We start from the raw sequence: 24,548 nt of genomic DNA, 5'->3' as shown, positions 1-24,548 counted from the left end.
CAATAAAATAACCATAGGATGGGAGACATGAGTGGAAGCAAAGAAGAAATTATGGCAAAAAATACCTTCATATAATAACCATAATCTGTATTGTTTATTTTGGCAGAAATAATTCTCTCACTACTATGTCAGAAGTTATATACGGTGGGTAAAATCTCCAAATATATTTCAAGCACTATTATACATTTTAAAAATATTTTTATCTTAGCAGTTTAATAGTCTCAGGTCATGTCCATATTGATAAATAGTTTGATGCAAGTGTACTGATGAAAGCAGGTAATTAACCTACTTAAAAGCTTTCTTCAAAGGATGTATTTTTAAATCAGTTTATTAAAACTTCACAAATATGTTAGAGTATAATACCAACCACCATTTCTTATACTGTAAGAAAATACAGCATTTAACCTCTAAAAGTGGCTAGAATTTTCAAGTGTCCTCTTTAGCTACCAAATATTTAGGGTTTAGATAATTATGGTCTTATTATGTAAGTTCAGCATATGCTTCCGTTTGAGTTTGAAATGCTTTCAAAAGCTTAAGAACACCTGCTAGCAAGACAAATATTGGTTGCTGCCAGTTATCCTTAAGATATTACCAAATAAACTGTCTCTGAGCCAAAATTTCAATTTCGACAACGCTAGCTAAATCACACGTGGCCCTAAAGTCAAGTCGTAAACTCTAACTGTATCACTATGGATAATGTGGGTACTCCTTAGGTAATATATAGTCTTCCAAAGAGCATGCTTAAAATAACAGATCATAAAAGCTTCATCACCTTAGTAAGGAACATAATACAGAACAGGTTTAGGAACAAGGCAGACCAGGATTCAAATCCCAGCTCTGTCCCTTTCCGAATTAACCTTGGGACAATCTTTCTAAATATCATTTCATCTGTGAAATGGAAATAATACCACCTAACTTCATAGGATTGTTGTTGACAATTGAGTGATATCATGTAGATACTCAGTAAATGGATGTTATTACTATTTTGCTAAAAATCTCCTTTAGATAAAAGTATTCCAAGAGTATTTCTTATACCTAAAATATAATAAAAGCAAACATGGAGGTAATATCACCTAGTAATATAGGAGCAGATATTCCTCCAGAAATGTCTTAAACTAAAATTTTAATCTGGTTTTTCTTATTATAGATGATGCTGGATATTTAAAACTTATCAGAAGATTATCTACTTCTATCCTTCTATAGTTTATAGTTTTCTAATTCTGCATACTTTGTATATGTTCCAGAGAAAACTCCAAAATGCCATGAAGAATTTATTATCTACAGATCATGTGCTTTAGTCATTCTTTAAATAAAATGTTGTACTATCTAATATCTTTTCTAATGTCAGTGTAAGTATTTCAACACTATTAGACATAAGTAAATGTTGACCTTCAGGGAATTGCTCAAACTTTCTCAAGAGCTTTAGTAAGCAGCTTCAATTTCAAGAATTCTATTCAGTGCCAGGAAAAAGCAATCTCTTCCTGCCACAGAGTAAATGTAGAATCCAAATCGTTCTAGGTCATCCTACCTGTCCGCTAATGAGCAGGTCATCCTGGTCAGCACCAGTCCCTTATTACATACCTAGGGACCAGCATTTTATGGATTTTAGAAAATTAAGACCATATTTAAACCTTATAACTCTTCCAGAAGGGTCTGAAACATCCTGAAATCAAACATTCTAATGTTTTCTCAGCAAAACTTATAGTCACAAGAATGGGAAGAAAGCTGTCAGTTCAGCTCAGGTTTACCACCAAAGTAGTTTTGACACTAAACTGGGTGGGGAGACACTTTTGATTTACCTTAGCCCAAGTTCTGTCCTCAAGCTACAGAGTAAACCTAATACCTTTTTCAAATATGTGAAGAAAGGGAAACAACCATGTCTCTAACCCCTAAACTTCCTTTTCTTCAGATGCCCCACCTGCAGTCCAGCTGGAATGAAGGAATTATGATGGTCCCTACTTTAGGTTGACAGGACTAAATACCGTGGGACTTTCCTAATAGTTATCTTACAGCCAGAATGTGATATACATGCCCACTCAGACAAGTATTCTTTTCCTTCCTCTTCCCTGCTTCCAGAAGCACCTAGAACATCAACAACTCTTTCCTTTCCTCTGGGAATTATAATGTTAACAGTGGGCCTCTCAAAAACCTATTCAAATCCTTAACGTTCCCTTCCAAAAAAAAAAAAAAACTTTAACTCTCAAAGACCTCCCTCTCTCTCATTTCCTTTCTGAACATCTATTATGATACATGCAGTTACAGTACTGAAATAAACAATTTACTAATTTCCTGAACATATTTTAAATTCAGAATTTTTGGGGAGAAGTGAGAACATGAGCTCTTGTTCATTGATCTTGATCTTTATTGACTAAAAGAATGACCGAAATTTCCTCAAAACAATGATGACTCTAAAGTCAAGAATACATAAGGTTTCCATTTTGAAATCAGCTTCAGCAAGATCACATAAAACAAAATATGAAGGAAATAATTTAAAGATAAATTAGATTAGACAATGGTGGTGCTCCTCCTAAAGGAGACTGATGTGGCAGGAACATCCTTCAGACACCAGAAGATCAATAGAAACAAAAAAGAACAGAACTGAAAAATAAGAACTAGATGGAAAACAGAAGTTATGGGTGACCATAAATTTATCTTTATTCAGATTATGATTCTTCAAAGATCATCAGTTGTTTAGAGTTGGTTTAAGCTATGCTTAAATAGAATACAGACAAAATGATTGTTTATATTTCTTTTGATTAGAAAGCAGAAAATTCTGTGTTGCATTTTACCATATTTACTAATTTTATTCCGATGTGAACCTTCTAAACGCAAATAGCTCTGAAAGTGAATAAAATAATTTCCAAGTGACCAACCCTGCCCTCCTGTAGGATGAGCTCTGTGATACCGCCTTCTTTTCAGCACGCACCCCTTTGCTGGCCTGTGGCTCCCACAGCAATGCGGGCTACAACCCGCGGCACTCAGTTTCAGAGTCCTCACTCCAGTGTGCATCTCGCTTCTCAGCCACAAGTTTGATAAATTGAGAGTGACTGGCATAAAGCTGGAGTTGATCACTGATGTCCACCCATTTCACTTTTCCAGCATCGTCTCCAGCTTCTAGGGTAAGGTTATCCATTATCTCACCTGTTACCAAAGAAAAAACATCACCAAGGAAAAGTAATTCATTTATTTATTTATTTTTCAACATAATTCTATAGATTCAAGTATTCCTACTAAAAATAATCTTAAATCATCATTGTATTTGGTGGCCCAGTCAATTAAAAACTAGAATGTTCCAAATTTTCCAAATGCCCAAATTTTAACCAAGTTCCTAATTTTTTTTAAAAAGATTTTATTTATTATTTATTTGAGAGAGAGAGAGAGAGAGAGAGAGCACAAGCAGGAGGGAGGGTAGAGGGACAGGCACACTCCACGCTGAGTGCTGAGCCCAACGTTGGGCTCGATCCTAGGACCCTGAAATCATGACCTGAGGTGAAGTCAGACACTTAACTTAGCTACCCAGGCACCCCCAAGTTCCTAAATTTTAAGTAGAGGTACCAATAAGGAAACTTTTCCCTTTAAGAATATTAGCCTTAAAAAAAAAAAGAGTTCATATTAAATAAGTATGAAAACTTATGTCAAAATAAATTCTAAGGGCCCCTGGGTGGCCCAGTCATTAAGCGTCTGCCTTCAGCTCAGGTCAGGATCCCAGGGTCCTGGATCGAGCCCCGCATCAGGCTCCCTGCTCCACGGGAAGCCTGCTTCTCCCTCTCCCATACCCCCTGCTTCTGTTCCCTCTCTCACTGTCTCTCTGTCAAAAGATAAATTAAAAAAATCTTTAAAAATAAATAAATAAATTCTAGAGGGATTAGGTTTAAATGTAAAAAAAATAAAACAATTATTGGCAACTCATTTTACACTCTTAAGTAGATCTTTCTAAGCATGACCCCAAACCAGAAATCATAAATGAAAATATTTATATTTACAAATATAAATTTATTAAAATAATTATAACTATCAAAAAATTAAAAGTAACACTCTTAATCACTGTTGGGAATGAAAATGGCATATTTCTGTAAAACAATGTGGCAATGCTATCAAGAGCTTTGAAAAAGCAAATGCTCTTTGATGAGCATTCATTCCACAAATATCAGAGTGCCTCTTATCCAGTCGGTTTAATAAACATAAGTCAGTTTACCTGTTTCATCATGGTAGTTCACAGCTTCTGTCTCCATCCACGCATTATCAGTGTTTCGAGGATCATCAACATATCCCTTATATATCTATTTTTAAAAGAAGGCAGAAAAAAAGTGAAGAATGAACACAAATGGGTAGAGCAGATGCATGTTACCTTTATTAGAATCAGAAATGTAAATATCCTGTTGCAAAACAGTGTGCATATAATTAACATTACTTAACTGTACATTAAAAATAGTTAAAATGGTAAATTATGTTACTTATTTTTTACCACAGTAAGAAAAAAGTGCCAAGCTCAAACTGTCAGGAGGCAATAATTAAGCATTTATTTAGGATCAAAGAACTGCAATTCAGAGTACACAGATCTGGGTAGCAACCCAGTGTCCCACTAGGGAGCAAAGTCAGGAGTTTTTATTTTGTTTTTGAAGATTTTATTTACTTATTTGACAGAGAAAGAGACAGGGAGAGAGGGAACACAAGCAGGGTGAGTGGGAGAAGGAGAGGGAGAAACAGGCTTCCTGCTGAGCAGGGAGCCTGATGTGGGGCTTGATCCCAGGACCCTGGGATCATGACCTGAGCCGAAGGCAGATGCTTAACGACTGAGCCACCCAGGTGCTCCAAGTCAGGGTTTTTTAAAGACAGAAAGAGAATGCTTGTAGAAGTTATTTACAAGGAATTTTCACTGGCGTTGGTACAGAAAACCAATTGTGGCTGAATATAATTGCTTGCTAAGGCTATCACTAAGCAGGTCTGTTCTTTAGCAAGTTGCAGGTGTTTGTGTAGAGTCTTTGGAGTATTTGTGGTTTGGCCCAGTTTAAAAGTTCAGGGCTCCACCTGGTGAGGAAGTGTATAAGGCCCACCTCCCTAAAGACCTCTTAGCTCCATTTTAAAACCCCTTGACATAACTGACCCCATTATTTCACCTTTCATAGAAGAAATGTAAATATCATAGAGCTTTTTTCATGTAGCATTCCATATGCTTGTTTTAAATTTCCCAGGAAACAATACTGTCCAGAACCATTTGAGTCAGCTTTAAAATTCACAAAACCCTCAGGGTGCCTGGGTGGCTCAGTTGGTTAAGCGTCTTTTTTTTTTTTTAAAGGTTTTATTTATTTATTTGACAGAGAGAGAGAGAGAGACAGCACATCAGGGGGAGCAGCAGACAGAGGGAGAAGCAGGCTTCAGCGGAGCAGGGAGCCCGATGCGGGGCTCAATCCCAGGACCCTGGGACCATGACCTGAGCTGAATGTAGACGCCTAACGACTGAGCCACCCAGGCGCCCCTAGAATTTAAATTGTTTTCATGAATATTCATTTCAAATACATAGGTAATTCACTTTATTCAGAGAATAATCTACCAGCTATCCAGGTGAACTTTTAAATAATTTTCACTAATCCATGGGGCTTAATCCTTCAGAGGAACCACCATTTCTTACCACTAGATGTTCCTGGCTGAAGAGTTTGTGCAACTGTTCCTCTAATTCTCTCTTCTCCGCGCTGGATTTCTGTAAGGAGTTGAGAGCTTCTTCACCAAACTCTCTTTTAAGTGTAGCACCAATCTTCTCTCCTGGATCCACCATCCCCTAACAGTCACATTTTTGTTTAAGAAAAAGAAAAAGTACTATGCTTCAACTCATGCAACAAATATTTACTGGGTGATACAGTACACATTTATTGTTCTATCTGCCCATAATCATGATCCCCATTCTCCTGTGGTATGTTCTTCTGTAAACCATTTGATTCTAGGAGAAGCAGCCAGTCAGGGTATTTCATGTATTTGATCACAGTAATTGGTCCAAGGTTAGCCTATGGTAAACTGAGCCAATCAGACTCCTTTCCTGATACCTTCCAAACTCCAGCTAAGGAAGGAAGGCCTGGAGGCAAGAAAGAATACAGCAAGCTAATACTTCCCCATTGCTCATTCCAATCCATTTTTTTTTAAAGATTTTTTTTTTTTTTTTTTTTGAGAGAGAATGAGAGAGAGAGAAAGCACATGGGGGGGAGGGTCAGGGGGAGAAGCAGACTCCCTGCCGAGCAGGGAGCCCGATGCGGGACTCGATCCAGGGACTCCAGGATCATGACCTGAGCCGAAGGCAGTCGCCTAACCAACTGAGCCACCCAGGCGCCCTCCAATCCATTTTTATCCTACAAAGAAAAAAACCATTCTTGCAGATAGCAGTATATGTATCAAAGTCATCCTCTTATCAAACTATCTCCATTTCATATGGCATAAAATAGGAAACCCTCTGTTGCTAAAAAATTAAAAAAATTTAAAAAACAAAACAAAACCTTCTATTGCGGGAGCCTGGGTGGCTCAGTTGGTTAAGCATCTGCCTTCAGCCCAGGTCATGATCCCGGAGTCCTGGGATAGAGTCCCGTGTTGGGCTCCCTGCTCAGTGGGGAGTCTGCTTCTCTCTGCCCGTCTCTATTCCTCTCTCTCTCTCTCAAATAAATAAGGGGCACCTGGGTGGCTCAGTCGTTAAGCATCTGCCTTCAGCTCAGGTCATGATCCCAGGGTCCTGGGATCAAGCCCTCCATTGGGCTCCCTCTTCCGCGGGAAGCCTGCTTCTCCCTCTCCCACTCCCCCTGCTTGTGTTCCCTTTCTCGCTGTGTTTCTCTCTCTCAAATAAATAAATAAAATCTTAAAAATAAATAAATAAACAGGGGTGCCTGGGTGGCTCAGTTGTTAAGCGTCTGCCTTCGGCTCAGGTCATGGTCCCAGGGTCCTGGGATCAAGCCCCACATCGGGCTCCCTGCTCCGCGGGAAGCCTGCTTCTCCCTCTCCCACTCCCCCTGCTTGTGTTCCCTCTCTCGCTGTGTCTCTGTCAAATGAATAAAAAATCTTAAAAATAAATAAACAAAATCTTAAAAAGCAAAACAAAAAAAACCTGTTACACAAACACCCATTTTAAAATGCCACTTCAAATGTACACTGACATGAATGCAAAAACAGTCCACTATTCCTGATATTATGGAAACTTTTTTTTTAAAGGTTTTATTTATTTATTTGAGAGAGAGAGAGAGAGAATGAGAGATAGAAAGCACGAGAGGGAAGAGGGTCAGAGGGAGAAGCAGACTCCCTGCCGAGCAGGAAGCCCGATGTGGGACTCGATCCCGGGACTCCAGGATCATGACCTGAGCCGAAGGCAGTTGCTTAACCAACTGAGCCACCCAGGCGCCCGATATTATGGAAACTTTTAAAACTACAAGGAACAGTAAGTAATAAAAGTTATCTTTTTTTATGTCTAAAGTTATCAGAATTGAACAAAACAATGTTAACAGTTTTACTCTGGACTTGGAGTAGAGGTTGAATTCTGAAATGGGATCCAACATTTATGAATACCCACTTTATGTGAGGTGCTTTATATGCTATTGCTAGTAATCCTATGAAGTAGATACAATTATCTTTATTTATTTTTTTTCTAAAGATTTTATTTATTTGACAGAGAGAGACACAGCGAGAGAGGGAACACAAACAGGGAGAGTGGGAGAGGGAGAAGCAGGCTTCCCGCGGAGCAGGAAGCCCGATGTGGGACTCGATCCCAGGACCCTGGGATCATGACCTGAGCCGAAGGCAGATGCTTAATGACTGAGCTACCCAGGTACCCCATTACCTTTATTTTAAAGAGAAGAGTCTGAACTCCAAATATTCAGCTCAAAGTGGGAAAGCCAGGATACAAGTCTATGTGTAGACTTGTACAAAACATGTACAAGTCCATGTTCTTTTCCAAAGGTTTTATAATTAGACTCAAATTCTAACAACTTTGATGAATTATCTTACACTTGCTATTGACAATGAGACTTCATTGCAGTGATGAATGACAAAAGAATTACTAATTGAAGTGGAGAGGAATGGAAAATAAATGAAGGATAAAGATCCACACACAATAAATAACCCTGCAGCAAATGAAGCAACTAAGGACTTAAAACATTAATTTGATTTAATTTTAGTTCTTTTCTTACCCCTGGGATTGCCCATTCTCCACAGTCTTTCCTTTTTATTGCCACAAACTGTAAGATGTTTTTCCCAGAAACGGGGTGGGTGATTTTATTTCCACTTGTATCCCTTTTCCACCTGTAAATAGTAACATAAAATCATAAAAGATTTAGAACAAAGAAAAGGACCTGTCTCAAGTTTGAGACAAAGTTACGAAGATGTATTTTTCTTTATAACAAGACTATATGTAAATTTACCTCAATTCAGCTAGTTTTACCAGAAAAATATCTTGTAATAGAAACATTTGGTATTTTGCACTATTACAAACCAAGTCAGATATCTACTTTCTATAAAAGATACTGTATTCTCTGTAATAAAAATTCAGAATATAAATAGTTTTTACTACTTAAAGTACTGTCAAAAAAGAAGTTTAAAAGCCAAACAGAATTTAGAGACAGGGGTGTAAACGTAAAAACCAGTCCAAGGACCTTTTTTAAGAATCACAAGTGTAGGGGCACCTGGGTGGCTCAGTCAGTTAAGTGTCCGACTCCTGATTTCAGCTCAGGTCATGATCTCAGGGTCCTGGGATCGAGCCCTGCATTGGGCCCGTGCTCAGTGCAGAGTCTGCTTGTCCCTCGCCCTCTGCCTCTTCTCCCCCCCTCTCGCTCACTCTCTCAAATGAATAAAATCTTAAAAAAATTGTTTTTTAAATAAATAAATATCAAGGGGATGGTTCCTTTCAGAATGCACTTCTTCTAACCATATCCTCTTTCCCAAATGCTGATACGTCTCCCTTTTCCCTTCTCTACCCCTACCATAGCCACCCCAACACCCAATTTTAAGAATTGTTCTAATACTGTCTTAGGCAAAGATAAAGACTTTGAACTTCCAGTACCAAATCAGAAAAGAAAGCCTGGTACCTAATCACTGCTTTGCATCAGATTCAATGAAATAAATGAGCTTATTTTTTTAAAGATTTTATTTATTTATTTGAGAGAGAGAGAGACAGATAGTGACAGAGATAGTGAGAGAGAACACAGCGGGGAGAGGGAGAAGCAGGCTTCCGCTGAGCAGGGAGCCCAATGTGGGGCTCAATCCCAGGACCCTGGGATCATGACCTGAGCCGAAGGCAGCCGCTTAACCGACCGAGCCACCCAGATGCCCCTAAATAAATGAGTTTAAATAGGAGTTTCCAAATTTCTTTATACAGTGGCTGACTACCAGTTCTATCCCATAATTCCTGCCCTGAATGAGCTCAGAGTCTGGCAGTGGAGCTAGACATGTAAGTGAATGAATTGTAAGAGAGAATGACAGTTTGAGGAGTACACTAATGAAATGAAATGAATTAATAATTGAAAGAATGAAATGAAAGAATAATTAGTACAAGAAGACAGCATCAGTTTTTAAGGATGCCAGACATAGGTATAACATGAGGAAAAAACAAAGATGTAAAATAGTATGTTCAAGAAACTGAATGTATAGGTGGGGTCTGGCCCCATGGGCATCAGTGGGGGCAAGAGGTATGAGGAAGCTGGAGGAGTAGGCAAAGAATTCATCAAAGTCAGCTGCTTAGAGAGCCAGAGAATGTATTTAAGGAGGGCAAAGCCATAAGCAACTGGTATTTTAGAACGCTCACTCACTTTGACAAAAGTATGGAGGCTGGTTTGGAGGGAAGCAAGACGGGAGGCTAGAAAACTGTTACCGTGATCCACGTACAAGATGATGAGGACAGGACTGAAGGCAGACATGGTAAGAAGAGAAAGAGCATGCGTTTTACTTTTATTTCTTAAAAGCCATTTATATAGCACTTATTACGTACCCGATAACTGTTTTAAGTCTTTAATGTACTTCTCCATTGAAACCTCAAAACAACCCTATCAAGCGGTTGCATTACTACCTTTACTTTACAGGCAGATGTGGAAAATGAGGCACAGAGAGGTAGATTAAACTTGCCCAAGATTGCAGAGCTCGTAAGTGCTACAAACCAGGATTTGAACCCAGGCAATCTGCTTCCAGAATCTGTTCTCTTAATCACTATACTATTTACTTAAGTCAAACAAACACAATGTTTACACTAATTAGATAAGAGGAGGTAGTAAGAAGGTGAGTGACGATGCTGTTCGCTCACAAACATTTACTAGCACCTACTACACATCACATTCAAGGAGCTGGGAAAACAGAGACCAACACAGTCCCCTGCTGCTCAGCCAGCCAGCCAGTCCTGGCTACGGCACGGGGAAGACAAGCAGAACAGAGGGAGAGATGCCGCCTGCCGGGCAAGGCAGGACCAGCCAGAGACTGAACAGCGTGCACATCATGTTTACATTCTCAGATTTTATCCTGAAGCCACTCACTTAAGGATTTTAAGCAGAGTAGTTTCTTGCTTTGTTCTTTATTTGTACCCAATACATCATTACCAAATTTAAAACAAAATCTGATATACTGGAAATAATGTATCATTTTAATTAATGAATCTCATTAACATGTCTTCAGTACCAATGATATTTCTATATACTATTGACATTCCCTCCCCACTTCTGATGGCCCACACTTTCCTGTCTCACCAAAACTAGAAAATGTTAACACCATTAACTTTTGATCTGATTTTATTCATAATAATATTTAACACTTCCCATCACATTTTCATTTTAAAGGATCTAAAGGAATGTCAGATAGTTGGACACATAGAATCTCTAGGAGAGGCATCTGGGAAGAGAAAAATTTAACATTTGCCTGGAGAGTATGGACAAGAACGTTTGTGAAATTCTATCCTATACAATGCTGTTCCTGAATCATGAAGTACTTGAAAGAAAAGGGAATGGAATCTTTTCTTTAAAAGTGACGAGGTGACTCTTAGGGATTACTCACTAGTGAAAAACTGGTATAAAAGAGGAAAAGCACAATATCTGAAGCCAAATATCCCCAATTCAAATTTCAGATCTACGAGATTTAGGCGAGTCACTTAACCTCAGTGAGTCATTTTCAGATCTATAAAATAGAAAGGTTAATACCTACTTTGAGGAGTTTTGTGAGAAACAAATGGACAAACTAACATCTTACATTCTTCTCTTCCCTCCATTTCTACTGCCACTCATCTATTTAAAGGGACTCATCGGTTAATAGATCCATTACCGAGGTAGCAAAGAGCATCAACCTAACAGCACAGCTGGGAAAGCTAGACTCTGCCACCTGTGGGCTCTTTCATAGCCTTGGACCATCTCAAAGCCTTCAGGTGTCTCCTTTGTATAATGAGAGAATTAAGCTCAAGATGTCTATTATTTTGAAACAATGCAACACAATCACCATATACACTCCTGTATATTTGGTCCACCAGAGATAAAAATAAGCTAACGAAAAGCTAATTTTCAAGACTCTAGCTTCCCTTTTCTTCTTGGCCCCTTATTAGCATTCCTGCTTCAAATGTTTCACACCTTCCTGATTTTAGCCAGCTTCAGCAAAACTGGAAAGAAACTGATACTGTCATTAGTATTTTTTACTTACATTCATTAATAAAAATACATTAACTCTTCCCACTTCATTTAAACCATAAAGCTTCTAAAGGAATTTGAAACTGATAGGTAGGTTGGTAGGTAGATATGTAGGTAGGGAGGTGGACTGGTAGGAGGGTAGATGGATGAAAGATAAATCTGGGGTGGGGTGTGGGGTAAATATCTCTTTTGGCGGGAGAACTGAAAGGGCAAGTAGGAGAATAAGATGGGACAAATATCGGTGCCTCTTCCAGGAACTTGAAAATAAGGGAAATAAGCTGCTTTCCTAGAATTAAACTATGAAATCATACTTATATCTCAGATCAGAGAAAAACAAAGTCTCCTGAAAGAACAAAAGGTCCTCAAAATATCAAAACACAAGAAGTAAAAATAGTGGGGCACCTGGGTGGCTCCGCCACTAAGTGTCTGCCTTCGGCTCAGGTCATGGTCTTAGGGTCCTGGGATCGAGCCCCACAATGGGCTCCCTGCTCAGTGGGAAGCCTGCTTCTCCCTCTCCCAGTCCCCCTGCTTGTGTTCCCTCTCTCGCTGTGTCTCTCTCTCTGTCAAATAAATAAATAAAATCTTAAAAAAAAAAAAAAAGGAAGTAAAAATATTGAGGGTATTTGCATTATTTAAAGGAAAGTGACAATTACATGTGAGAAGGGAGTTGAGAAGTGAAGAAATCCTAAAAATAAAAAAATTAAAAGGATGACAGGATATTCCAGATGTATTGGAAAGATGATCCCTATGGAGATGGTCAAGTACATCTAAACATTGGATTCACCTACCTTCTTTATTCTATTCATGTTCACCAAGGGGTCTTCTGAATACAATTTGGCTTACCAGATAGACCAGGCTTCAGGAAGAGAATGCCTGTCCCCTGTTCTGAAACCTTCACTGGCTCCAGTTCACACTCCTTAACTTTGGCATTTAATATTCTCCACAATAAAATTGCACAAAAATTAAGTAAGTTTGATTACCCGCTATTTTCCTACAAAAATCTTCTGCTTCAACCAAGCTGGTCTTTTCACTGGCCCTCAGTACTCAGATATTACTACAAGCCTTTTTCTTAGGCCTCCTACTGTCCCCCTATCTAAGCTTCAAGTTCAGCTCAAGTTGGCCTCCTTAATAATGCCTTTCTTGGGTGCTCCAGCTTACCATCATCATGACCCACATCTAATCTAATTTGGGGGGGGGGTGGTAGGAGGAGAGGGAGAGAGAAAAATTTAAGCAGGCTCCATGCCCAGCACGGAGCCCAATGCAGGGCTCGATATCATGACCTGAGCCAAAATCAAGAGTCAGACACTTAACCTACTGAGCCACCCAGGGGCCCCTCATCTAATTTTCTAAAGCATCCTCTATCACCCATGTTACCTGACATGTTTTCTTTTTTTTTTAACCTTGACATGTTTTCTTATTTCATATTTTTCATCTCGCAAATGAAGCCATAGCTCTTCTGTGACAGGGAGCTGAAACTTAGGATTCTTTTATTTTTTATATCCTCCAAAGCACCTACTCAATTCTGTGAACAAACAGATGTTCAGTAAATACCACGTGAGTTAACTTCATTCAGATGCCTAATCTACTCATATAACATAAAACTACAGCTTTACACTTATATCGATATGATTTCACATAAAGTCCCTTTAAAATATAGATTTCACAAGGTACCTATATATACACACATGTATATATAAAACCACGTATACATTATATATGCATGTTATATATACACATACATACTAGACGTGTGTGTATATAAACACAAGTTACAGTCTGTATTTCTCAATCACTTGGCTCTCTGCTGCTGAAATGTTTTTTTCATTCTTACCTGGTTATGATGGGATCTGCAGCATGATTTGGGCCCCATCGCCCCAAAAGCCCCCGGCCAACCAGTCCTGTCCGTCCTGCAGGATTTCTGGGACAAAAAATATAAAATCAATTGAATGTGTTCATCTTTTTTAACCCAACTTGATATGGCCCAAAAGAAGGCAGTAAGTACAATAAGAGGGAAATAATATCTCGTCCCAAATCCACTAGCATTATCACACATCTGGCACTAAAATCCCGTATTTCCTTACACTGTTATTTAACATTTCTTTTGTGCACGTCTTAAGCTTTGGGCCTGAACCAGGAAGAAGATCTCATTCTCAAAGTTGTTCTCAATATGAGAATTTTTTCTGTTTTCATCTCTACTCCTAAATTCAAACCAGAACTTTATTGGACTCTTACAACAGGGCAGATGAATGGTCTGCACCTAATCATCATCTATCTCTACAACAGTGATGATTTATCATTCAAGACAACCACACTTGTCTTCACTTTCTCACCATTTCCTTTTCTTACTCCCATTCCATACAACTCTTCTCATGAAAATATTTCTGTTACTTTTTTAAAGTTTAAGTAATCTCTATACCCAATGTGAGGCTCAAACCCACTACCCCAAGATCAAGAGTCGCACACTCTTCCAACTGAGCCAGCCAGGTACCCCTATTTTTGTTACTTTTAATAAAAGTCCATTTATTCTCAGTGGGTTCTGGATGTTTATTACCAATAATATATATTTTGTAGCATATAATGAGCTGGTAGTATTACTCAGGATTTCAAGATTTTTAAAGAAAGCAATATAAAAATCCCAACTTACTGTGTAACCAAATAGCATAACCCAATGTTAAAAAGTCTGTCAGGTAAACATAGCAACATTCATGCGTAATTCTCTTCCAGTCAATATTCCTTAAATGTTCAACTTCATCATGTACCAGTAAAATACTGTAACCTACAGTCCTACCTTACTAAGATTTTATCTTTTGTCCTCCCAATACATGAAAGTAAATAAACACATAGCCAAAATTTTCTGTCAGCGATCTCTTTTTATTCTGGTCTTTCCTGTGACTGTTATTCAGGCTGAATGAGTTTTGCTACTGTTTTTGTATTAGGCTCAGAAATATTTCAGCAAGACTTACAAATAAAGACAAGACACCTGGCCAGGTGCCAATAATTTTACTTTTCAAGTTCACAGGAAGAGGGGCAAGGCGGCCTACGACTATGTTTATTCCATGTAACCACCCACCCCTGAATACAAATGATCAAAACCAATATTAAGGGTTGCCTGGGTGGCTCAGTCACTAAGTGTCTGCCTTCGGCTCAGGTCACGGTCCCAGGGTCCTGGGATCGAGCCCCACATCGGGCTCCCCGCTCTGCCAGAGGCCTGCTTCTCCCTCTCTCACTCCCCCTGCTTGTGTTCCCTCTCTCGCTGTGTCTCTCTCTGTCAAACAAATAAAAATCTTAAAAAAATATATTAAGAGAGAATGTCAGTTTTTAACAGATGACCAAGCCTCTAACTTGTACATTAGAAACTATGGAAAAGACACACAGACTATCTTGTAGCCTGAGAAGCAGAGAAAGTTGTTTGCCGTGAAAGAGAAATAAAAGCAACATGTAAAAAAAGCAAGAGATGGATTTTCAATTCTACCCTTCCTCAAGTTAGTTGCACTTATGCTTTGGGCTCCTTGAGATGATCCTATAACCCTAAAGTTCACTTTTTACTCAGGCAAGCTAGAGTTGTTTGTTAGTCAGACTCTTGGCTGAAACAACATGCTATCTTGCCTCTGCTGCCTATCCTTTACGTGGGTACATATCTTTTAATATATTTTACCCAGAAATGAACCAAAGGAATAAGTCAAATGCAAGGAGGGTCTGACTTAAAAAGATCCAACAACACAGAAAGGTGAAGTTATGACCAAAGGCTGAATTTAGCAAAACTGAAGGACCAGGTTATGGTGAGAGGAGTACAACCACTGCCTTGTCCTTGAGGAACTAAGAATACAAATCACAACATTTTTCAAGGTAAGAACTATGACTACAGATCCCTGATCTTTCTTTGTTTTATTTGAGGCATGCTAATTTTTACATTTCTTCCTAAAATGTCTTGTTAAGGAAAATGGAAATTTTTGGAGTTGTGTATAAAAATCATTTTTAGAGGGGCGCCTGGGTGGCTCAGTCGTTAAGCGTCTGCCTTTGGCTAAGGTTATGATCCTGCGGTCCTGCAATCGAGCCCTGCACCGGGCTCCCTGCTCGGCGGGAAGCCTGCTTCTCCCTCCCCCACTCTCCCTGCTTGTGTTCCCTCTCTCACTGTGTCTCTCTCTGTCAAATAAATAAATAAAATCTTTAAAAAAAAAAAAATCAGTTTTAGAAGTACAGAAAGAATCTTCATGTTAAGTTACTGTGTTATTTTTATTTTTACTCTTACACTGGGGTAAATTCTTACCTTAAGACATCAATTTAATAAATTTAATAAACTACTGAATGTACAATTTTCAATCCCGTTTTTTGTTTTTGGGGTTTTTTTTTAAGTAATACCTACACCCAATGTGGGCCTCCAATTCACAACCCCCAAATCAAGAGTCAGATTCTCTACTGACTGAGCCAGCCAGGCGCCCTCCCTTCTCTGTTCATTTACTCAATTCATTATTTCCACCTACAAGGTGGAGTTATAAAAAAGCACATTCAAATCCTGCCTCTCCCACTTACTGTATGCTAATTGCTTACCTTCTCTATCCTCATCTGTCAATGGAACTAACAATATCCACTCGTGGGGTTACTGTAATGTTTTAATCAGATCACGCATATAAATTCTTTTTTATATTGTCTGGCACATATAAACACTCAATAAATGTTAATTGGGTTTTCTACATTCTTACATTCTCCCATCCCCAGTACTTACCTGGGTCTTCCATTTTCAATCTCATACAAACCATTCCGGCTTTTTCTCTCAACATGCCCATCCTTTTCATTAAACTTGGGAGAGAAGTTACTCTCACTGCAATGAGAATACCAAAGCAAAATAAGAATAATGGCCTAATACTACCAAGAGCTCACTAATGCCAGTCAACCTGTTATTACAATAAAGTATCCGTGAAACTTAATTTTTTAAGAGTCAGTTTTCATTTACAAATCCATCTTACTCCTTCAAAACAGTTTCTTAAAAAAGTGTTAACCAAAACACCTTATAATACAAGGATGTGTATTATAACCCCTCTGGGAAGGACTATGCAGAAAATCTGCAGCTCCTCCCACGTGCTACAAAAAAGTCTACGCTACTATTAGCAAGGAGGAATTGTCTGTGGGCACAATATGGAAATTAGTGGTTCCTTTGTGGTCCCCAAAATAAGATCCTTTCTGATATCTTGATGTTTTTACTGTCTCAAAGTAAGTTTAATTTCCTCAAATGTACACTAATATTTTCATCAAAATAAACCCACAAAACAATGAATTTACCCCAAAACTTCATACTAACTATAATGTAGACTAAAATAAATATTATATAAGTGTTCTAGATCTTGATCTCAATGGTAGTTAGAGCCGTATAAATAAAATCGTTCTGAGCTATAGAAGCACACATAAGAAATGTGCACTCTACTGCGTTTGTCATTCCTCAATAAAAATATTTCCAAAGTAAATATAAATAAACTACTTTCCTCACCATTATGAAACCACTGACATAACTGCACTGATAGTGAATTGTTCATAGGCAGTTCTGACGTAAGTTTTGGTTTCTTTCTTGCTTTAATTTCAGTAAGTGAGCATCGAAGTATTTGTGCTCTAGTTTGGAAATAAATTCCAATTTGAATGATTCAGACATTCTTTCAAGACTTCTAACCAATCTTCTATCTAACACACAAATAAAAAGAATTAAATGGTAGAAATCACGAAATTATAAAACCAGTGTTACAATGCTTTTGGGACTCTAGAAATTCACCAATGGGGAAAAAAAGCATGAACCTAACCATAACTGAAATATTAATGTTAGTAAGAAAGCTTGACTTAGATGGTGATATAAATCCAACTCTTAAAAAATAAACTGAATGAAAAATAAGAAAATGTTCCTCTGTTTACACTATATAGCACCCTTGCCAACACCATTAATTTTAATTATCATGTATACATAAAATACTCTAAAATGAGGGGAAGTAGAATTCACTGAAGCTACTAATTTCTCCACAGGTTAGCCTCATGATTAATTAATAATCCAAGTACTATCACAAAAAAATAAGAAATAAAAGTTCAAGTACTATCAGATAAAATAAGACAACTGTAGGTCAAAATCAAGTCAGAGCATAAGACCACGGTAAAGTTTAACCTAATGAACTAATACCAGATCTAACTAGCAACATTTTTTACTTACCTGACTAAAGAATCCCTTGGAAAGCATTTATAATAAACTGGCCCATTAAATCAAACTTATAAAACTGTTCTAAAACCACGGAGCAGTTTAGTAGAGTGGTTAAGAGCATGAAGTATAGGAGCCAGATTGAGTTCAAGTCCAAGCTTCACCATCTATTGGCTCTGTGACCAGAGGTAAAGGGCAACCTTTCTGTGCTTCCATTTTTTGTGTGTTTTTTCTATCAAGTAGAAATAAGAACCCCATCTGTCTTCCAGAATAGTTATAAGAATAAAATAATGCTTATAAAACACTTAGTACAACACCTAGTTTGTAGTTAGTACATTAAAAAACTCTTATCATTATATTCATTAAAAGGAACATAAATATAAAATGTGAATTGATGTATTTCTATGAATTTAGTCAAAGGATTTTTGCTTGAGTGTTTGTTTTCTTTTCTCTCCTTTATCTATACCTTTTCCATTTTTTTCCCACTGCTCTAATTTTATCATCCTCCTGTTCTTAGTAATCTGAAAAAATTCTGAAAAATATTTTCACTACTTCAAATACAAGTCTAGCAATGGTGGAAAATAATCACAAAAGGTGTTCTACTGATAACCTAAACAGAACAAATGAAAATAGATATCACCACTTGCCATTCTATAAAACTCCACAGTAAAACAGATTTACTTGTTTGGAAAGATCATCATAAAACCCCCAAAAGAACAAGCAAACATGGATGGTCTAGCTTTGGCAAGAATTCAAGCCAATGTGGAAACTGAGTTCTGACAAAGTCAAACACTAGATAAAAATAATTTTTCAGCTGTCAAAATGGTAATTTACAAATACAACCATTCTTGTCACCATCCTACACTCAGCTACCGGCTAATGCCAGCTAATTTGCTCACCTGATCTGAGGATCTGCCCACCTCGGTCCTGCCAAGACAGAGACTGCAGTGTATTCCACAGGATTATAGTCTTGCCACTCAACAAACCAGCCTACTTTCTCATTAGGAACCTGGCTGCGTTGGACTTTTGAACCTGGGTAAGGAGATGTCCGAGCCGCCTTGTGGGAATTCTCTTTGGCACCATTAGAACTAGACATGATGTTTGAGCTAAGATGAAACCCACAGGATGAAAATGTGTTTCTGGAGAGAAAAAAAAGAAAAAGGAAAAATCTTTCACATAAATGCCATAAAAAATTAAAAATAAAGAACCTAACTAGAAGACCCAAAAACATACTTTTCAATTTCAAAGTATAAAAGTCTAACATCTATGAGAAAATTATTTTCAAATATGAAAAATCTTTAAATATTGCCAAATCTTATTACTTGGAAACTACTCACTGAATTTCTTTTAGTTGAGAAAAAGGGACAGAAGTTTACTTTTGTTAGCACAAAAGCTGAGGAAGTTTGTTATGAAAATTCAACCATAAAAACAAATTAAAAGAAGACTTTTTAAAAAAAATGGTCTATGGTCTAACACACGGGTAAAATGTATGCCAAGAATGGCCCAAAAGAAGAACAAGGAAATGGAAATATCTGTTGTAAGTTCTTACATTGTACAAGAATTAACGTAATACCACTGACAGTCAGACTATGATAAATATATGAATTCTAAACTGATGACAGCATCCCTACTCTGCTCTCACAATATCAATGATCAAACGCCAACTTGTTAGGGTGGTGAAATAAGTCAACATCCTGTGCCTCCTGATATACAGTGAGAAGTACAGTGATCATTTCTGAGGTATTCCTTACAAGAATGTATGACCAGAATCGAAAACATGAGGACATATAGAATAGAAGCAGGTCAAAGGACAGCTTGCAAAATAAATGTGTGTACTCTTTCAACTGGTAACATCATGAAAGACAAGTAACTCTTTCAGATAGATGCAGACTAAAGACACATGAAAACTAAATGCAATCAATGATCTTGGATTGGTTCCTGAACCAAAAAAGAAAAAAAAATTTTTTTTTGCAGGAAAAGTGGTGAAATTTGAATGGGGTTATATAAATAATTTTATTTTTTAAAAGATTTTATTTATTGGGACACCTGGGTGGCTCAGTCATTGAGCGTCTGCCTTCGGCTCAGGTCATGATCCCAGGGGTCCTGGGATCAAGCCCCGCATCGGGCTCCCTGCTCGGTGGGGAGCCTGCTTCTCCCTCTCCCACGCCCCCTGCTTGTGTTCCTGCTCTCACTGTCTCTCTGTCTCTCTGTCAAAAATAAATAAATAAAATCTTTTATTTTTTATTTTTTTAAGGTTTTTTTTTTAAGATTTTATTTATTTATTTGATAGAGAGAGAGAGAGAGAGAGAGAGAGAGAGGGAGCGCAGGAACACAAGCAGGGGGCGTGGGAGAGGGAGAAGCAGGCTCCCCACCGAGCAGGGAGCCCGATGCGGGGCTCGATCCCAGGACCCCTGGGATCATGATCTGAGCCAGAGGCAGACGCTCAACGACTGAGCCACCCAGGCGCCCCTTAAGGTTTTATTTATTTGACAGAGAGACACAGCGAGAGAGGGAACACAAGCAAGGGGCGTGGGAGAGGGAGAAGCAGGCTCCCCACCGAGCAGGGAGCCCGATGCAGGGCTCGATCCCAGGACCCTTGGGATCATGACCTGAGCCGAAGGCAGATGCTTAACGACTGAGCCACCCAGGCACCCCTATAAATAATTTTAAAAGTTGATGCAAAACCGTATTTATTTACTCCTGACAAAGAAACAGTTGGGAGACGACAGCTTCGTTGGTGAATTCTATGAAACATTTCAAGAATTGACACCAATCCTCCTCAAATTCTTCAAAAAAACTAAAGAATGAATATATCCAATTTTTTTTTATGAGGCCAGCATTATTACCCCGATACCAAAGCCAGACAAAGACACTACTAGAAAACTATACACCAATATCCCTGATGCATACTGATGCAAAAATCCTCAACAAAAAAGCAGCAAACAGAATTCAACGGTACATTTAAAGGATTATACACCATGACCAAGATTTATTGGAATGCAAGGATGTTTATACATACAAATATCAATCAATGTAATACACATTACCAGAATGAAGGAAAAAAACACATGATCATCCCAACTGATACAGAAAAAGTCTGTCATAATCCAATAAATAAAATTCACAATAAAAACACTCAACAAATTAGGAATAGAAGAAAAAGAAGAAAACTACCTCAACATAGTAAAGGCCATATACAAAAGCCCACTTTTTGGTGTGATAATGAAAGACTGAAAACTTTCTAAGATCACAAACAAGGGACCCCAAACGGTCCAATGAAAACAATCTTGAAAAAGTTGGAGGTGTCACACTTCCTAATTTCAAAACTTACTACAAACCTATAGTAATCGTAACAGTATAATACTGGCATAAAGACAGATATATAGACCAATGGGATAGAGTGGAGAGCCCACATATAAACCCTTACATACATGGTCAAATGATTTTTGACAAAACTGTTCAACAGGAAAGGACAGTCTTTCAACAAATGGGCCTGGGAAAATTAGATATCCACACGCAAATGAAGACGGTCCCTTACTTTATAGCATATGCAAATACTAATGCAAAATGAATCAAAGACCCAGACCTAAAACTATAAAACTCTTAGAAGAAAACATACAGGGAAACTTTCATGTCACTAAACTTGACAATGATTTCTTGGATATAATCAAAAGGACAGGCAACAAAGAAAAACAGATAAATTGGACTACATCAAAATCAAAAATTTCTGGGCATCAATAAGCAGTCACTGGTTTTACATATACCCTCACTTCACCCAGGGCTCCTAGCATTATAAAAATGAAGAGTAACTGCGGTGCCTGGGTAGCTCAGTCAGTTAAGCGTCAGACTCTTACTTCAGCTCAGGTCATGATCTCAGGGTCCTGGGATGGAGCCCCTCCTCAGGCTCTGTGCTCAGTGGGGAGTCCGCTTGAAGATTTCTTTCTCCCTCTCTGCCCCTCCCCCCATTCCCACGCACTCTCTAAAATAAATCTAAAATAAATAAATCTTAAAAAAAAAAGTAACTGGCAAGCAATTTTATACTGTTCTGGTGGCATCTATGAAAAATAGCATTTATAACTTCCAAAGAACATAGTTTGGGTTTTTTTGTCTTTAACTTGGAATATTTGGTTTTTAATTCTTTTAAAAAATTTTAATTGGAATTTGGTTAACACACGCTGTTATATTATAAAAGGCATAGACGTTTATTCCTTCCCTCCCCAAATCCCACTGAAAAGAGATAATGATGTACGAAAGGCAACAAAATCCACAGCAGGAGAGAGACTAGACCACCACTGAATAAGAGATGGTAACCAATTTCAGGTAGAAAGTGGATGGATTCATACTGACTTACAAGCCAAAATACAACAAATTATATTTGAGAATATGCACAGAAAAGTGGGTGAGAGATGCTGTTTCTACAAGAGGAGGCCTGAGAGGTTTCAAGCTTAAAAGAGTGGGCCCAGTTGTCCTAAGTGGGCAGTGGGGCAACAACCATGGAACTTCGTCGTCCTCCTTTCCCAAATAAAAAGTTGGCATTGGTTATGTTTGCCCCTGGGATAAAGCCAAAAAGTTAAAATGAAGACTAGAACCTCTACTGGGAATATTGGTGTTAGAGAATACAGCAGCAATTTAGGCTTCGTATCACCACAGTTCACACTAACACCAGGAAATAAAGTTAACACACCTATGCTCAGCAGAGAACGTGCTCCACGGGTGCAAAACCTGGAAGAAAGGGGGAAGGCGAGGGTTCCCAGCCTGTCTACCAGCTCCCTGCTCACACACACTCAACTAAAACCTTCCAGGCTACATGCCCTGGTGTAGGAGGCCAATGTTCTAACAGTCCTCCCATTTAGAGAAAACAATGTCCATTACTTAATCAAAATATAAATGCATAACCGGTGTCCACCCAACGTTTGAGAACACAAGGAGAAAGGACTGAAAATTAACAGAACCAGGGACCCATTAACAGATAATTCACGAAATAGAAGATAATTTTTTATTTTAATTATCATTTTTACATTTCACATTTTAATTGTAATTAAAATTACAATTTTAATCGTAAATGTCACATTTACGATTAAAATTACACGTTTTAATTACACATTTTTACATTCAAGAGTTTTTATATCCATAAAATGAGAAAAGGCTGCTATTAAGAAGAGCAATTAGAGAAAAAAAAGTTCTTGTCAAAATCTACAATTTAATAGAAGTGATGACGCAATGGAATGAAGTCTGAATTAGTAATCTGGAAGATAAATCTGAGTAAAATCTCTGAGAACATTATACAAAAAAGAAACGAATGGAAAATGAGAGAAAGAGAGAAGCAAGAAGTTCAATCCGGAAGGTCCAACAGCTGTCACAAGAGTTCCAGGGAAAAAGAAAAAGGAAAAAAAAAAAAAGGACAGGACAAAAATGGAGAGGGGCGAACAGAAGAAAATCTCCTTTTGCCCCAGTAAACATGACATGCCAAACAAGAAAAGTAGGAGGCAGTATGAGATACCATAAATCCCTAAATTTATCCAGGGGTAAAGAGGAAGATAATAAATATATGATCTACACTTAAAAGTAGAGGTGGTGGGGAGGAAACGTACACCGGGCTATAGAAACCCGGGATGCAAGCAAAGCCTAGAGAATCCGCAGGACCCGACGCTGGCTCCACCCACAACCCCAGGACTCAGAAGGCAGCACCAGGAAATACCTGCACGCCGGAATGCTGCAACAGCCTGAGGACTTGACAGTCACAGAGGCCAAGGCCAGAGAGAGAGACACTGTGGCTACAGTCTTTCCCAGGATGCGTTCGGCCATCAGCTGCCCGCGGGCGGCTTCGCGGAGCGAGCTCACGCTTAGCCGGGGCCACAGCCTCGGTCCGCCCCACAGCCCCAGGTTATCTAGCGGGCACTAGGACGGACCGCCCTCCCGTTCCGGGGAAGGAGTATCTACGTCTTTCACGGAACACACAAGACCGGGAGCTCTCCCCAGATAATCCCCCGCTCGCGCCAGTGAGACGAAAGGAACCAGATCTGCGAGCGACGCGGACGGTACCAGCGCCTGCTGCCTCAGAACAGCGACGCGGACCCCGTGGCCTCACACGTCAGTGACAGCGCTTTACAGCCGCGCCGTAAAGCAAAAACAGCGCCGGCTTCGCAGCGTTCACGTTTTTCGACCTTCCAGTGTGCGCAGGCGTACTTGGGGTGGAGTGGTGCGAACTACACCGAGAAAGCACCCGAAGAAAAGGAGGAAGTGCAAGAAGATGGGGAGTTGGAAGGGGGGAAATGGGCAAAGAAAGAAAAGGGATTGAGAGAAAGTCGTGTACCTGTTTCTGTTTTTCTCGGCAGGAAGGAGTTACAGGCCCCTCAGGTAGTGAACAGTGGGCGTCCTAATCCTATCTGAACGAGTGGTTGCAGGAAAAGGAGGTACTTTAGAGATTTGCAACACATTGAAGACTTTTGTCTTCTTTTACCAGGCTGTTCACTGTAGCTGTTAAATTTGACAAAGCTTTGCCGGATGTGGCCTTGGCAAACCAGTGGAGGAGCAAACCAGCTGTGAGCCGGAAGCGCAGCTCGGAGCAGGAATACAGAGCAAAACCCAAGACAAAACAAGGGGCAAAAATTAACCAAACCGCCAGATTGAAGATTGGTAATTCAGAATGAACAAAACCGTTTGTAATCTGGCTTTCAGTTTTTTATATTCATTATCTTAGTAATGTGGCAAACATTTAAGTACGAAGTCCAGTGCTTTCAATGGTGTGGTAGAGACACAGA

The 24,548-nt window shown here is 38.9% G+C and overlaps 1 protein-coding gene across 2 annotated transcripts; it reads right to left on the bottom strand.

Moving 5' to 3' along the window:
* Positions 1-2,344: 2,344 nt before the first annotated feature.
* On the bottom strand, positions 2,345-23,878 carry NUDT9 (nudix hydrolase 9). 2 transcript variants are annotated; one of them, XM_027598777.2, is made up of 8 exons: positions 23,486-23,878; positions 18,687-18,926; positions 16,342-16,437; positions 13,450-13,536; positions 8,157-8,268; positions 5,630-5,776; positions 4,196-4,280; positions 2,345-3,141 (listed from the first exon to the last, which is right to left on the bottom strand). In XM_027598777.2, exons 1-8 carry the CDS (start codon positions 23,590-23,592, stop codon positions 2,963-2,965), a joined length of 1,053 nt encoding a protein of 350 aa, XP_027454578.1. In that variant the 5' UTR covers positions 23,593-23,878; the 3' UTR covers positions 2,345-2,962. The 2 variants fall into 2 exon arrangements, with proteins under 2 accessions (XP_027454578.1, XP_027454579.1); XM_027598778.2 differs by lacking the exon at positions 5,630-5,776.
* Positions 23,879-24,548: the final 670 nt, after the last annotated feature.

The sequence above is a fragment of the Zalophus californianus genome, chromosome 2, assembly GCF_009762305.2.
Source record: "Zalophus californianus isolate mZalCal1 chromosome 2, mZalCal1.pri.v2, whole genome shotgun sequence".
Taxonomy (NCBI): domain Eukaryota; kingdom Metazoa; phylum Chordata; class Mammalia; order Carnivora; family Otariidae; genus Zalophus; species Zalophus californianus.
This window is presented reverse-complemented; position numbering and strand designations above follow the sequence as displayed.